The 16171-nt window shown below is 39.9% G+C and overlaps 5 protein-coding genes across 5 annotated transcripts; 4 read left to right on the forward strand and 1 right to left on the reverse strand.

The window, feature by feature from the left end:
* Window positions 1–3870: 3870 nt before the first annotated feature.
* Window positions 3871–4547, forward strand: EAF02_010082 (uncharacterized protein; the record flags this gene model as incomplete). Its single annotated transcript, XM_038906130.1, has 3 exons — window positions 3871–3877; window positions 4028–4164; window positions 4266–4547. 3 exons carry the CDS (start codon window positions 3871–3873, stop codon window positions 4545–4547), a joined length of 426 nt encoding a protein of 141 aa, XP_038753857.1.
* Window positions 4548–7207: 2660 nt separating this feature from the next.
* On the reverse strand, window positions 7208–8848 carry EAF02_010083 (uncharacterized protein; the record flags this gene model as incomplete). Its single annotated transcript, XM_038906131.1, has 1 exon — window positions 7208–8848. The coding sequence occupies one exon, from the start codon at window positions 8846–8848 to the stop codon at window positions 7208–7210; it is 1641 nt and encodes a 546-aa protein (XP_038753858.1).
* Window positions 8849–9827: 979 nt separating this feature from the next.
* EAF02_010084 (uncharacterized protein) lies at window positions 9828–11831 on the forward strand. Its single transcript, XM_038906132.1, has 3 exons — window positions 9828–10537; window positions 10599–10819; window positions 10889–11831. The coding sequence occupies exons 1-3, from the start codon at window positions 10388–10390 to the stop codon at window positions 11328–11330; spliced, it is 813 nt and encodes a 270-aa protein (XP_038753859.1). The 5' UTR covers window positions 9828–10387; the 3' UTR covers window positions 11331–11831.
* Window positions 11832–13345: 1514 nt separating this feature from the next.
* On the forward strand, window positions 13346–14223 carry EAF02_010085 (uncharacterized protein; the record flags this gene model as incomplete). The annotated part of the gene is made up of 2 exons (XM_038906133.1): window positions 13346–13354; window positions 13492–14223. The coding sequence occupies 2 exons, from the start codon at window positions 13346–13348 to the stop codon at window positions 14221–14223; spliced, it is 741 nt and encodes a 246-aa protein (XP_038753860.1).
* A 1257-nt stretch (window positions 14224–15480) lies between these two features.
* Window positions 15481–15672, forward strand: EAF02_010086 (uncharacterized protein; the record flags this gene model as incomplete). Its single annotated transcript, XM_038906134.1, has 1 exon — window positions 15481–15672. The coding sequence occupies one exon, from the start codon at window positions 15481–15483 to the stop codon at window positions 15670–15672; it is 192 nt and encodes a 63-aa protein (XP_038753861.1).
* Window positions 15673–16171: the final 499 nt, after the last annotated feature.

The raw sequence follows: 16171 nt of genomic DNA on the forward strand, positions 1-16171 counted from the left end.
TCCATTTCTGTTGTAGTTCTAGAATTCGTCAGTGGATAAAGTCGGCCTTCAGGTTTCAGGTGATAGTCGTTCATTATAGAACTTTTACGTGCATAGGAAAAATCTCCGGCCGGTAATACTACTATTCTATTTCCTATGATCACAAGTTCCATCCATCTCCTACGAAATGACTACTCTGTACTTTTTATTACTTACACCACTAACTCATTATCGATGTTATTGCTATAATGTCAAAAAGAGAAGATTTAAAATGTTAACATGATTAAAAGGATAAGATATGCCTACCCCACAAAAGGGCTTTCGATTTGTGAGGGATTTAATCATTTTTGGAAGAGATTTTTGAAATTTTTGAAATTTTTGAAAGCTCTTGAGAAGGTTTACAAACGATCTACTCAATACATACATCAATTTGCTTCTGTTTTTTCGTAAATATAGTACGTTACATAATACAAAGATAGAACCCTTGAAACCAATTAAAAACTTCAAGTAAATTCTCGACTCAAACCTTGCCAAGCAATCTACCGCCCTTAGTCTGATCCAACCAGCTTTTCCCCTAAATCTAGATTTTTACTACCTCACTTAGCTCCCCCTCTTTGACACGTACCTCGGCACCATCCAAAATTCGCCTTGACATTCCAAATTATTCAACTGCCCGAAACGTCTAGATTCTTTTGGAGCTTATTACTTTATTTTGTTAATTAAATTCGAGAATAAATGGGTCGCTTCTTGAACTCATTATGCTTATTCAAAACCCTAAGTTAACGACCAATAAGCTTTGATATTGTCATATATATATGAAAAGGAAATTTATATGAAAGTTTGCATTGAATATCTTTTTGTCGATGTCATTGAAGATGTCACTACAGGGTATTGTAAAGTCAGAGTTAACGGTAGAGCAAGTTCGATGAAACGATACAAATTACATACAACATGAGCACCACCAAACATGGTCATGACTTTCATTCGTACGATTCAGAATCATCTAAAATCCTACCTGTGATATTTTCATTCTTCATTAAAATCAATGATCATTTGTAATTGTCGATATAGTAAAAACGGCCACATGACTATATTAAGCCTATTATGAAGACATCATAATCATTATCGAAGTGGATATTAACAGTAATCAGCGATGTCACAGATCAGAAGACTCGATGTTGTTTTCGAAAAGACCTCATTACAGAAGCAAGATATAGGAAACAAGACAAAGTGCTTTACTACATCACTACCGCAGATATTCAACGCAACAACAAATGCTCAAGAATTTTGAATATAGAAACAAAACGACAAGCACAAAAGATACAAACTGCCAAACAGCGATCACTTTCAAGAGAAATTAACTATACAAAACTAATTTCTGCGTCCATCACACACTTGCTCCAGCTAGACAACATCATCGATTTCACCTCTACAACTATCGAAATCAACCCTGCGGATCTCTTTATTGAGCCATTCTACAGTAGCCTCCTCCTCATCCTACAAATTTATCGAATTCTGTCAACGAAGTTCGTAGAACCAAACAATAGGAACCAAAACATTAGGCATAAGAGGTGCACATTGCCACGAACACTGCCAGGGACAAGTCGTCGAATTCAACTTCCTCCTCCTCCAGCACCGATACCTTCATCTTCTTCAACTTAGCTCTCTGCTGCGCCGCATACATCGCATCTACACTTACATAGTTTCCACATATCTCGATTCTACGATTCTACAACTCTACAATGTCATAAATCTACAATTCAATAGTCGTCAGTGAACAAGCATAGCATTCAGGATTCCATTATATGTTGGAAGGGATTTAGAATTCAAGTGTTCGATCATATTAGGATAAGCTAAAGCTTTTGATTTATACATATATGCTAGTGTGATTTAAGAATTCTTAGTATCGATGTCGTGAATACAATCATGAAACTATATTATTGATATGTAGATACTCAACTTTAAATAGTTTTATTCAAGAAATAGACAATAGCACTATACACATTACCGTTAACTTTATTATAGAGATACCATAATCGCTATCAAGGTGATACCAATAGAAATTGTATTCTCTCTGTACATGTATTCACTTATTTGCCAATTCATTCTTGTAGACTATCAACCTGCTGCAGATAATAAGAGTTTCCTGTGCGTTCTCATGCTTCCCATTCTTAAGCTTCATGAATATGCGGGTGGCTCATCGGGGCGTTGATGCACTTTGTGAGAATTACATGACTAGGGTACCTCCAAGATGTTCAATTTTTCTGATTACCCGCAGGTATTTCGAGACGACATAGCATGAGTGAACTTAAAAAGAGGACTTTTTGGCAACTTTTTTCCGGAGGAAACGTTAGTACACGCTCGAAATCTCGTTTATTCCCGTTGGTTTGAGGAGAGTACGAATGATGCCGGACCTACGATGTAGGTTCTAGTTGTCAAATCGCATTCTATCCGAAGAGCTAGATATGCATAGAATAAGCAATCCTTAAATAGGCCTTGCTGTAGGACTAGCTCCTTTGTTGTAAACTATTAATGACTTAAGGCCATGCATTCACTCTTTGTTCACACAGTTCCTAAGACTCATGAGGAGGAATTTCCCAAAAATAAATATGTTTCGCAATTGAGATATGAGAAGAAGAAATAAACCTGTTCGTGTTAAGATAATCTGGTGATGGGTTGAATAGGGGATGGCTTTAGATCTGAAAAGAACATATACTAGTGAGTATACGGACTAACGGAACGCTGCCAGAATAGACTTAGAAATATCTCTAGAAATGTAGATTTAAATATCTTGGGAATCATTATGACAATCCATTAGAGACTGAGCAATGAAAATAATTTTTTCGGTATCAAGTAATTGAAGAATGAATTTGTTAAATATTTTGAAAGTTGATAAGTGTCTCATCAGCCAATACACCCACTAGTGGTGTTGAGGCGTTGCTGAATCATCAACAAGAACTCTCAGCCCCACCTGGGCACTCACTGCAGTTCATAATTTAATAAACACAAGCAACACCTGGTCTGTCGTGACTATCTTCCTTTGCCCTCATTTCTGTACTGTCGCGATTGAGATTGTATTTATATCCGTTGATAGATAGTTCATATCTAGCTACGTCTATTGTAGTGATCAAAGACTGTTCCAGCGTCTAGTGATGCACGAGGTTGTCAAGCAGCACCTCAACCTCTTACCACAGAGCAACAACGCGATTTTGCACAAAAAGCAAGAAGAATGATCACTGCAAGCTGTGTCATACTGGCATATTATTTTCTCAGAGACCATAGAGCGCACGAATCTTCCACTCCGATTTTCTAGCACACTTGTCATTCATGCAATTTGATGGTTTAATGGGAAAGCACAGAGGTGACAGAGTTTAGACTTTGCACCATTGTGTGATAACCATTGAGTTACGAATGTTGAGCTCGTGAAGTACTTACAAACACCGATTGGCTCATTGAAAGAGAAGATATATCATAATCCTATTTGTGTTTCTTCATTGAAATTCCTGTATCGAGGTCGGAGAGCGGAGATTGGCCCAACCAACACTGTTACACCTTGACTTGAATGGAAGTACAATTTTATATTAGATTCTGGGAACTAGATAATAAGAAATATGTAGTGCCTGCGATTTTAGTGAAATCACAGGATCACAAAGGACACTACATTTTATAATCGCTCTCGATTCTCCGTGGAATTGATTTCACTGAGCCATGTTGGACATCAGCCGGCGTCATATGTTCGTCCTGCAGTGGTTTCTATGGCCTCTAATCTCTAGTATTTCTGCTCTCCAAAGATGTAACAAGAGCATCATAGCTGCGATGCTGTGAGATTGACGCGTGTAATTCCTGCCAAGTTTGAAAATCAAGATTGATAGACAACATCAATCGCGACATATGTTGTGTAAAGGAAAAGCTCTTAATATTTATATTCACTGATGATCTGTGAAGTTTCACTCTTTGAAAGTCTCATGACATAATACCGACGTATAGATATATTCTACAAAAGAGTGAGACCAATGATACATCGCTGCTGTTCGCACTTACTACCAAGCCGCCAACGGATCCGTCATAGAGATCATTCCGAGTTTCCCTGCTACTTTGGGCTATACTAGTAGTGTGGTAATTCCTGTAGGTGTCGCAAAGCCTAATACTCCTCTTGCTGCTATAGGTTGGGGATCCTTCGACGAGGTAAATATTTTTCTTTCTCATCCCTCCATTTTCTGATTCCCCATCCCCCTTCTTCCTTACATCTCACACACATATCGATCGACGACTAACAGCACGCTTAGATTCATTTGTACTACATTGGTGTCGCATACAGCAACACGCAATTACTAGAGAAGATCTGGAAACCCAATGCTGGATGGACAGATGGGCCACTCAATGCACGTGTATTCACAGCGCAGACTAACACGAGTTTCCTAACGGCATATCATGATGAAACTACGGTGGCAGCGAGCACATGGCGCGTGGCTTTTGTTTGTTCCACTGCGAACTTGCCTGTGGCGGGCGCTCTTTGCGAAGCATCAAAGACAGCGTCGCTTCCTTGGACCAACGCTGTTTACCCTTAGGTCGACAGCATTCCAAATTCCCAGGGAGATTGAGATTTGAGGCCTAGGTTATGGTGGTTGAGAGACGAGGGAGAACAAACCCTTCTCAGCTCTCACGACGGGTATGAGTCTGTTTTTCTACGCTTGAGATTTGGAATGATGGGGCTTGTGTTTATTTCTCTGGGTTCAAATCACGTGCTCTTTGTTCCTTTCATTTATTTCTTTCATCGGGTCACAGAAGCTTACATTCATTTCTTAATTTGCTTCATACGAGTCTCGAGATAACGTACTTGGCGATATTCTCATCATCTTTATCAACTATATATGATGACGAATGAATGAATGAATGAATCATTCCACTTCCATGAGCTGCAGTCAGTGAGACCCATCAATCAACAAGCCCTTCTATCTTTCCGGGCAAGCTTCCTTACCCAGAGTTCAATCTCGCCATCCAAGTAATATCAGTATTATAACTAGTATCCTCCGTATTTTGAACACGCCCTACTTCAATAATATTGAATACTACTAACCACATACTAAACCACCAAAATTTGTATATTTCCAATAATTCATTTTCCAGTTCGATATAAACCAATCTATTCCTTAAAAATGATAATTTTCAAGCTCAAAATGTCTACGTTTGAAGTTTGAATTATATAAGTCTCTATACCTTAGGTTAATATATTCTCAATATTATCACTATATTCAATGTAATTTATAGTTATAGATAGACATTAATAACTACGACAACTTACTCTTATACTCCTCAGAAACCATTCAGTTATTCTCATGTCCTGAAATTAGAAGATATTTTACTCTTATGTCCCTTAAATTCGAGGATATAATCTACAGCAAGTCACTCGCATATCCTAAAAATCACACATGTTTTTACTCTTATATCCCTTAAATTATATAATAAAATGCTATATTCTAGTAATCTCAGACTACATCCAATCCAAAAATCTATCTACCTAGCTACTTATACATACACAGGAAGTAGTAATCTTAAACTAAGTATTATCAAAAGAATCAATCTCTTTCGTATTCATTCAAGTAATATAGTATATATAACCTTAATCTCAATATCAGCTCCGATATCCCCATTCCTATCACATACTATATACCACACACTATATACAACCAACAAGTTACTCACAACACCACACCAAAATCAAAATCCAAGAAACTACCTCCCTCCCTCCTATTCCCATTCCCATTCCATCCCCAATTAACATCCACCCCCCACCTAGGCATCCTCAACATTCCACACCTCCCGCTCTTCTCATTCTAAGCACTCATTTCCTCACTCATTCCCTCACTCATTCAAGTCCTACTTTTCACTAAAACTTCTCTTTTATATTTCCTCTAGTTATGGTTTGGTGTTGGGTATCTTAACTTCTCAATCCTAATCCTAATTCTTTTCCTTCATCTTTCATCTTTTGTTCTTCATCTGCAAAAGTATTATGGTAGTGATTTTATAATATTATAATATTAAGTATATTCAATTCAATCCAATCCATCTCCTATCCCCCATCCCCTAGATCCTCATCCCTCATCTCCTATCCCCCATCCACAACCCCACCCCCCAAATCCTCATCACACCACCTTATCACCCTTCAGCGAATAAACCCCCCCCTCCTCAACTCCTCCTCCACTCGTCCACTCCTCCTCCAGTCCTTACTCCTCACTCCTCACTTCTCAATCAATTAAACATATCATATTATCCATTATCCGTTACTCATTACTCAACCCTCTACATGTCCCTCCCTTCCCTTCCTTCCCTTCCCTTCCCTTCCCTTCCCTTCCCTTCCCTTCCCTTCCCTTCCCTTCCCTTTAATTCAACAAACCACATACTACCATACCATACCATACCATACCATACCATAACCATACCATACCATACCATACCATACCATACCATACCATACCATACCATACCATACCATACCATACCATACCATACCATACCATACCATACCATACCATACCATACCATACCATACCATACCATACCATACCATACCATACCATACCATACCATACCATACCATACCATACCACATCACATCAACCTATCTACTCTCGCTACTTTACTATACTTTACAATCTAATCAAAAGCCAAAAGTTATAAACGACAATATAAAGGCGAAATTCCAATTATTCCCCATAAGAAAAAAAATCTCAAAAAGTCAGAAAGACGGATTATTCTCGACACAGAAAGAGATATAGAAATCAAGATCTAATACTATCTATACATTAGATATACGTATTCACCAGTTTCCAATTCCAATTGCAATTCCAATGATATAAAGATTAATTTAATTGTTCAATTCCATACCGCTGCGTATATTCATCTATATATATATATATATGTGTGTGTGTGTGTGTGTGTATGTATATCTTTCCTCCAGTATAGTATGTTGAAAATTGAGCTATTGAGTTGCTCACCCTCTAGTCTCAATACGAACATACAACCCCTTGACTTTCCACTTTGAACTCAACATATCAAAACATTAAACTCGTTTTAACATTTGATCCAAGAGAGATTTCACACCAAAAATGAAAATCAATCATGGTAGATTCAAATGACCTTCCTCCTTACAGAGCATCTTACCTCTTCATATCCAAACCTATCTGTCATCCAAAAACCACACATCTACCCTCCCCCATCCAACAACCCACTACCTCCTATCCAACCTATCATGCAAAACATTCTGTTTCATCAAACTCCCCACCCCAGCCATTAAGATCGCAAAACCTAGTGCCGTCAAGAACACCCCCCTAAAAGCATCCATAAAACTTTCCGTCACACCCTCTTTCCACCCCTCAGGAAGTTTATTCAATTCATCGAAAGAATCTCGAATCTTCCCAATAATCTCTTCCGCATTCGGTCTGTCTCCGAATTTTTCCCACAGATCTGATTTGAGTATATTTTGATACACTGCGCTTGCAATGGTAATACCAATTGTTGAGCCCGTGGAACGGAATGCATAGGAAGCTGATGTGATGACCGAGTGATGATCATGCGATACTGCTGAGATAATAGCTAGAAGTGTAGTTGTGAGAGTTGCGCCGTAGCCAATTCCTGTCAAGGAGAGATAGATATATATTGGCCAATCCGGACTGTTAGAATCGAGAGTTGCTAGAAGACCGGTTCCAATAACGAGCATGGTAAGTGTTATCAAACTAATTGATTTGTATTTTCCAGTTCGATTCATGATGATTCCGGAGCCGAGAGATCCGACAGAAGCTCCGATTGATTGAGGAATAAGACGCATACCAGAGGCGGTGGTAGACTCACCCCGGACTTGATAATATAACGGAACGTAAAAGATAATCATAAAGACGACCATTGTAACGAACCAATTTGTAAGACAAGCGGCGAGAACAGTACGATTTGCGAGGAGACGAACTGGGATGACGGGTTCCGAGGCGATATATAGTTCGATGTATATAAATCCAAGAAGAGAAACGAGAGAAAGGGGGAGCGAAACATAGACGAGCGGATGGTTCCAAGGTACGATATTACCACCAGAATTGAGTCCCAGGAGAAGAAGGACAAGGGTAAGAACCAGCGCGAAAGAACCCATAAAATCCACTCTCGATAATTTCGATTTCTCGCTCTTCTTGGGAGGAATATTAACCAGACAAGTGACCAAAATTCCAGAAACAATGATAAAAGGAACTTGAGCCAAAAAAGCCATTCTCCATCCCCAAGTATCATTTACCCAACCTCCAAAGATCCCTCCCAAGCCCGCACCTGTCCCATAACATATATTTCCAATTCCCTGCACCACACCTCTCTTCCTCAACGGAACCAAATCACTTCCTACAAAAGTACTTATAGCCATCAACCCACCCCCTCCACATCCTGCCACCACTCTCCCAAATATCATCACCCATTCGTTTTTCGCTAATCCGCATATCAAATTTCCTACCGCAAATAATACATTGCTCACAATCAATCCAGTTCTCCGACTGAAGATATCTGTGAGGCGACCAGAAAGCGGTTGACAAGCTGCATTTGCGATCAGATATGCAGAGGCGAGCCAGGAAAGAAGAGAGAGGGAATTAAAGGATGTGGAGATGCTGGCGGAGAGGGTAGCGATGATTGTTGAATCTAGAGCACCGAGGAAGACACCTACCCAGATTGCTCCAAGAGTAACTACTAAACGTTTGGTGCTTTGTTCGTTGGGGATGATAGTTGCTTCGGATGTGGAAGGGTCTTGGATTGCAGATTCAGATGATGGTGATTGGGAGGGTAAAGTTGTGGTATCTGCGAGGAGGGGTGTTTCTTCATCCAAGTGGTTGGGTGAAGACATTTTTGCGTGGGTGAAAAAGTCGTGTACCGTTGATTTCTTGGTTATATATCTATTGATGTATCATTGCAGCATGAAGATCAAATGAGAATGAAAAGGACAATACATCGAACTATATATTACCCAAAAATATGTAGATACAGCAGAAAGGGAAATAAAGATTGATGTTTTGTGGATAAGATTCCGAGATACCTTATCATAAATCACGCAAACAATCAATCAATTACTCACCGACACGTTAAAAAGTTAAGTTCATCTAGTATCTGATTGATAGTTGATGGAACTTCTTTCCAATGCGTTTTGTAATAACTCTCTCGTATAAAATACCACGTTGGCGATGATAACCATTTGGAGGTGGTGCTGGATTTGTGGATAATGGAAGATACTAGATAGATAGAGGAAGTCTGTTGTCCTCGTCATTATTCCAATGTTTGATGGCGCGAATGTTGATGCTTGAATTCGGATACCGGCATATACAGATATTTGGGAATAAGTTGAATAAATATATATTATTGAGGCCGATACTAATAAGTATTACTTTGTACGAGTATAAAATATACGGAATATACGGAATATACGAATTAATACAAAATATACGAAATGTACGAAATATACGAAATGTATGCTAGATGTCCATTGAGAAGTATCAACAGAACACTCATGGTTTATAAATAAATTGATTGTACATCCAAATTCCATATATTTGGGTGATCACCAGATTCATAGGTAAGATTACCTAATCCATTCATCCCTCACTCATCCCTCACTTATCCACTCATCCATCAACTCACGCAGCCTTCACAAAGCAAGTCTCACCTTCTCTTTAAATCCAAGCTTCATTGGTTGCCCAGCCACACAAATTGTTGATTGATTTCTACTGCGGAAGGTTACTTAAAATAAACAATCCTCTCCCATACCCAGCTCTTCAATCCACTTGATTCGTCAAAACCCATCGAAACCCAAGGAGCAACCAAGTTTCCTCAAAAGCAGATTTCATAAGAGAAGAAGAAAAAAAAGGCTGAGCCGTTCTTATATTATATTACAAAGGGTACGTACGAATGAGTGAGGAATACGCGTATGAAGTTGATGAGCCTCTTTTCTTCGTATAATTTAGAGTTTGCGTTGATTCATTCGCTTTGATGGTCTTGACATTTGACATCTCTATTGTTTCTGTTGTTTCTGCTGTTTCCGTGTCGTTTCCATCCTTTCACTCCATTTTGACTTTCGGTGCTTGACGATTTGTGAATATCATAACGTTACCCGCCCGCACACCTACCACACACATACCAAGCAAATATCAGACAGTCTCCAAGGTTTTACCTTCAGCCCCTCAGAATCAGAAATATACGAGGACGCACTCGATACGAGATTCAGAATACCACCATTCCATACCTATCTAGGTTATCTGAGTACACTTGGGGAAAAAACATCCACAACTTGAGCATTTGAGCATACACGTCGCATTTGAGCATTCACGTCGCATTTGACTGTACACTTTCCATACCGTCATTCCAAAAATCCAGCATTCAATAAACCGACAACATGGAATTCTCAATACATAATTTGCAGAAATATAAACTAGCTGTACATATCGTACAGTTAGCTATGGCAGTCGTCATATGGATATTAGATATCATCGTTATGCGATCAACTGCAACAGTAGATGGAAGACTTGGATGGAACTTTGGTTATGTATGTATATTTTCATTCCGCAGATGCGATGAGGGACTCGTACTGATAATGATTCCAATAGACATTCTTGGTTTTACCCGCAGTGATCTATCTTACCATGACCGTACGCTTTCCCCGGACGAGAAAATTCGCAAACCCGTATGCGCTGTTGGTGATTGATCTCGTTTGGTGTGTGATGGCTCTGTCGGCTTTTGCAGCGGTCGCAAACTGGAATTCAACCGGGAAATGTGGAAGCGGGTGTAAAGTGAGCAAGGCAGTTGTGGGATTAGGTGTTTTCTTATGGTATGTCTTGGTTCTCTTGATTCGCATGATTGGAATTCTCAACAGTACATTTCTAATCTCAAACCACAGGCTCTTCTGGATTCTCTCAACAGCAATGTCATTCTATGGTCTGGTGTACTACAAGAGAGAAGGATATCTTCCCGGCGCATCCAGAGCTCCCAACAACGCAGCCATGATCGATCCCGATAAAGAAGCTTTCTCCACCGCTCCCCACGATGACGAATATGCACCAGTTCATAATGTCGAAGAGCACGAAGAGCATGAATTACACGATGATGGATATCCCGGCGGAAACTTCGTAGGCAGAGTTCACTCACCAGATTACGAACCTTCGAGTTACGGAGGATCATATGCACCTACATCGACGGCTCATCATGATGATTTGGAAGCTTCAACCGCGTATACCGGATACAGTGCGAGTGGATATGGCGGATCACAAAATTCGAGGACGGGGCGAGCGCAGTTTCCCGAGGGAAATTATGGTAATATCCCAGTCATTGGTGAACCATGAGAAACTTGATTATTCAAGAATAATTGAGTAATACATTATACATTATACATGAACGGATAAACGGATGGATGGCACATGATAGATGATTTCACATTGGCGTTTCTGGTTTCCTCCTGTTATGGTTTCGATACTAATGGATCCCGTTTGAAAGTCTCTGTATATCGTGTCGGATTGGTAGATGGATTGGTTGGGGAAGAAACAACATACAGGTACATTTGAATGAGTGCATTTAGCATATATCACATGTACCAGATGGTATGAGAACAACACAAGTTCATCGGGAGGAGACATGACTTGCATATGTATCTTCGGGGGTTTTAGGAGCAATTGGTGGAGGACTTTACTTGGCATTAGCATGGGTTAGGATGAGAATGAGTATGAGGATGAGTATGAGGAATGACGGAATTTGATTGAAGGACGATTCGGAACATTTGTTATATAGAAATATATTTTGTAGACGACAATGAAAGGGAAATTGAAATGTGTTGTTGAGATGTTGAGATGTTGTGAGGTACTATCTAGTTAGTAGATATGGCGTCAGTACCTAGGTAGACTAATGGATAAAGTACCCGACCCCTTCACGAGACCTCACGCTCTTTGTTGAATACCGAGTTACTACAGTAGTTACAGATGGGTAAGAATCGTAAGTGAGAAGTGAGGAGTGAGTGAGGAGTGAGGAGTAAAGAGTGAGAAGTAAAGAGTGAGTTTATCCACGGGCCGATGATACATACAGGTGAATTAGATTGGTGCCCAATGATATAATTTAACAATGGTAAGTAGGTAGGTAATGTGATACAAATTTGAAGGGAAGAAAGAAAAAAGGGAGGAAAGGGAAGAGTTTGATAATCGAATGGGAATTGGTTGGGAGGATATGTGGATGGATGGCTGGATGGGGGGAGGGTAATATATAGAATTGTAGATATTGGGTAGGAAGGTATGAACTCTTAGCTATTAAGAGATAAATCGCTAAGTAGCTAGGTAATTAGGTAGCTGTATATATGTATGTATATATGTATATATAGAAATAGTAGATAGAATATAAATCTAAGCGGTCAGAGAGATTTATGTTTATGGTTTTACTTGCTTGCTTGTTTACTTACTTGCTTGCTTTTCTCGAGACTCTTTACCTACTAGGTACCTAGTATTTACAAAGTACTCTCTATGATACTAATGCGATACTTTCTCAACGCCTTGGTTTGTTGGAGGGGTATATTGTCTATACATCACCACATCCTAATTATATATTATATATTACACACTGCATCACACATCCATCATACGAAAAAATAATAGGAATCACAAGTAAAATCCAATATCAGCATGCGAAAGGAAACGAAACGAACTTGGAGTAATACCTACTACCTAAGAAGTGGTATTAGTAACACAAAGCCCCACTCTCATACATCGATATCATTGATATCGATACTGTAATTGGTGGTCTTGGTTTTCACGAATGTCATACTGCATGAAACGAACGAGAAACGAACGAGAAGGTGGTGAAATGGCGGGGTTACACGGGTTGGATGTGTACTAGGTAGATAGGTACTAGGAGACTAGGTGGGTAGTAGGTAGGTAGGTTGTGGAGAGGAGGAATGCATGAGAGATGAGAGATGATAGGTAGTAGTGATGGTAATGGCTTTTTGATGGCTGGATGGTTGGATGATTGGATGGATGGATGGGATGGATTGGATGGCACCCCACCAATCCAACATTTGTGGTTGAGTGAATGAATGGATGGATGGATGAATGAATGACTTCTTTCTTATCCCACCTTCTTTCTGTTTTGCTTTCTTGTTCTTTCTCTATTGTTGAATTTGAATTTGACTTTGAATTTGTTTAAAGGAAAGAAGTAAGACAAATACTTTACTTTACTTTGTTTACGAAAGACTTCACAACACCACATATTACCTGGTTCTCTTGATTATTCATTGAGATACTTACACAACACATACAACACAAGAATATCTTCATCCATCAAGATTTCAATCCAACAACATCACTTCCAAATAGCAAAAATGGCTCCAGTCAGTTTTTTTCCTTTTTTGCTCGTCTCATCTTCCCCTGTTATATCACATATACATATACATATAAATATACATATACACATATACACATCTCCCCCTCACCCCTCTACCCCGCACCAACTAACACCCCACCCTAGATAACCACCCTCCTCTTCGACTGCGACAACACACTCGTACTCTCGGAATCTCTTGCCTTCGAAGCCTGCGCCGATCTCGCCAATGAAATTCTCGAAGCCCGCGGCATCAGCGACCGCTACACGGGTCCTCAACTGCTCTCTGAATTCGTGGGGCAGAATTTCCGCGGCATGATCAGCAGTCTCAAAAGCAAATACAACTATTCGATGAGCGATGCGGAACTCGAGGGGTACGTGAGCAAGGAAGAAGACAAGGTGATTGCGAAGCTCCAGGCGGCGTTGCAGCCCTGCGAGGGGGTGGATGAGGAATTGGTGCGGCTGGAGAAAGATGGGGGGTATTTGATGGCGGTGGTGAGTTCGAGTGCGTTGCGCCGATTGAAGGCGAGTGTGGAGAAGGTGGACCAGGCGAAGTATTTTGGAGATCGCATTTATAGCGCTGCGACGTCGTTGGAGAAGCCGACGAGTAAACCGGATCCGGCGGTGTATTTGCACGCGATGGAGAAGTTGGGGGTCAAGCCGACAGAGTGTGTAGCGATTGAGGATAGTAGGAGTGGTGCGACGGCGGCGGTGAGGGCGGGGATTTATACTGTGGGCTATGTGGGGAGTTATGAGGAGGGCGAACGCAAGGAGATGGAGGAGGTGTTGAGGAAAGCTGGGTGTAAGGTTTTGATGAGGGAGTGGAGGGAGTTTAAGGGGATTTTGGAGAAGATTCAAGAGGGGGGATTGGAGAATTAGATGGGGGTGCGTTGGGGGGTGGGGAGAGGATGCTTGGGAATAGGGTCTGAGATGTTAGATGTGAGAGGAGAGGAGAAGAGAGATGAGAGATGAGAGATGAGAGATTAGTATTTCTTTACACCAAAAATTTCCTTAGAGAGGGAAGAAACAAAGTATCACCTAAAGTTTTTGAAAGACCAAAAAAGAGATCGAGAATAGGAGATATGATTACGCTGCGTAGTTTATCAATGACATGAATTTCCAAAATTATTATCATCACATTTCCCTACCTAGTAGGTATCTCTTTAACTTCCTGATCTGAGAATTCCGATCCCCCTACTTTTCCCATTCTGTCTCTTGCTTCCTTTCATTCTTTCCCTTTCTCTCTTTCTTCTCTTCTCTTTTTCATTCCCTCCCTCCTTACTTTTTTTCTTTCTTTTTTTTCTTTTCTTCTTCTTCCTCTTCAATACATGATAAATGTTTCTTTCGCTACGCTCCGAAACTTAAGCGTCGGGTTTTACGGAATTTTTATATAGTGTATATTCATTATATTTTCTATATCTAGGAATTCAATTTATGTATGGTTATTTGATTTGTATACAAGTATAGTTATATGATATCTTTTATTATAAGTTCAATTAGGTATCTGAAAACAAAGAATAAGCTTTACTTTTACTTTCGATCTTTCGATATCAATGGCTTATTATTAGATAGGTACTGAATATTAGATGTTCCGAAATACTGGCGAGTTGATAACTATCTATCTCACTGATATCTCGTTATAGGGTATGAGTAGGTAAGATTAATTATTTTTTGATCTAGAATTCATAATTTGTAAGCTTATGTTTATCTATATGTAGGTACCTACTCGTTACAAGTTAGTGGAAACTTGGTTGCAGCTGTGAGTTGGGATGTGGGGATATGGGATGTTGGGATGTTGTAAGTAAGTTCTTGAATTTGAATGTTGAAAGGATGGTTGGTTTTGGTTATTTTTGTTTTTTATATGTGGATGAGAGGTGTGTGGATGAGAGGTATGTGGATGGATAAGTATCTGGTTAGCTTGGAGGTGAAGGATTGGGGATGGGGATGAGAGAGTTGGGGATGGGGATGGGGATGGGGATAGGAAATGAAATGAGGGATAGGGAATAGATGATTTGAGATGAAAAGGAATAGGTTGCGGATGAAGGTTAGGAGGGGTGTGGGATCTTGGGTTGGTGATGATGATGAGATGGAGAAGGATGGGGAAGAGAGAGTTGGTTTTTGGAGAGGGGGGTGGAGATGAGAAGAGGAGAGGAGAAGAGTAGAGGAGAAGAGGAGAGGAGAAGAGGAGAGGAGAAGAGGAGAGGAGAAGAGGAGAGGAGAAGGGGAGAGGAGAGCAGGAGAAGGGGAGAGGAGAAGAAGAGAGGAGGAGATGGGAAGGGGGAGAAAGAGATGGGTAAGGAGAGTAAGGAGAGTAAGGAGATAAGCTGACTTGAAGAGAAGATGTGTCAAGAAAAGTCTACCTTTGCCGAGAAGGTAAAGAGGGTGAGATGGAGATGGAGGTGAAAGTGAAAGTGTGAAACTTGGAGTATATAAAAGTAAATAAGTTTCCGAAGAAGTAAAGAAGATGAAATGAAGAGTTTGTGATGAAAAAGAGAATGAGGGTCAGCATATGGGTTAAGTATAATTAGGATGCATGCATGTCAATTTATAATTATTTCAATATCTCAATAGGTACTAGGTATGTATAATAATATTTTGTTTTTGCATTTTATTTTTAATCTTTTTTTGTGTTTTATTTGTTTTATAGAATAATCAAAAGATAAACCCGCTATTCCTGAAACTCCACTCTAGCCAGTGTATGAGAGACAAGTAGACCAGAAAGTAAAACGAAAACAATGCTTCAGAGTACAAGATCTCTCGAGCCTAAAAATTAGAAGAGAAAATAGAAACCTATAGCCGCAACCCACTGCGCCCCGCAAACGCTATC

The sequence above is a fragment of the Botrytis sinoallii genome (genome assembly GCF_014898435.1).
Source record: "Botrytis sinoallii strain Bc 23 chromosome Unknown BSIN_024, whole genome shotgun sequence".
In the NCBI taxonomy this organism is placed as follows: Eukaryota; Fungi; Ascomycota; class Leotiomycetes; order Helotiales; family Sclerotiniaceae; genus Botrytis; species Botrytis sinoallii.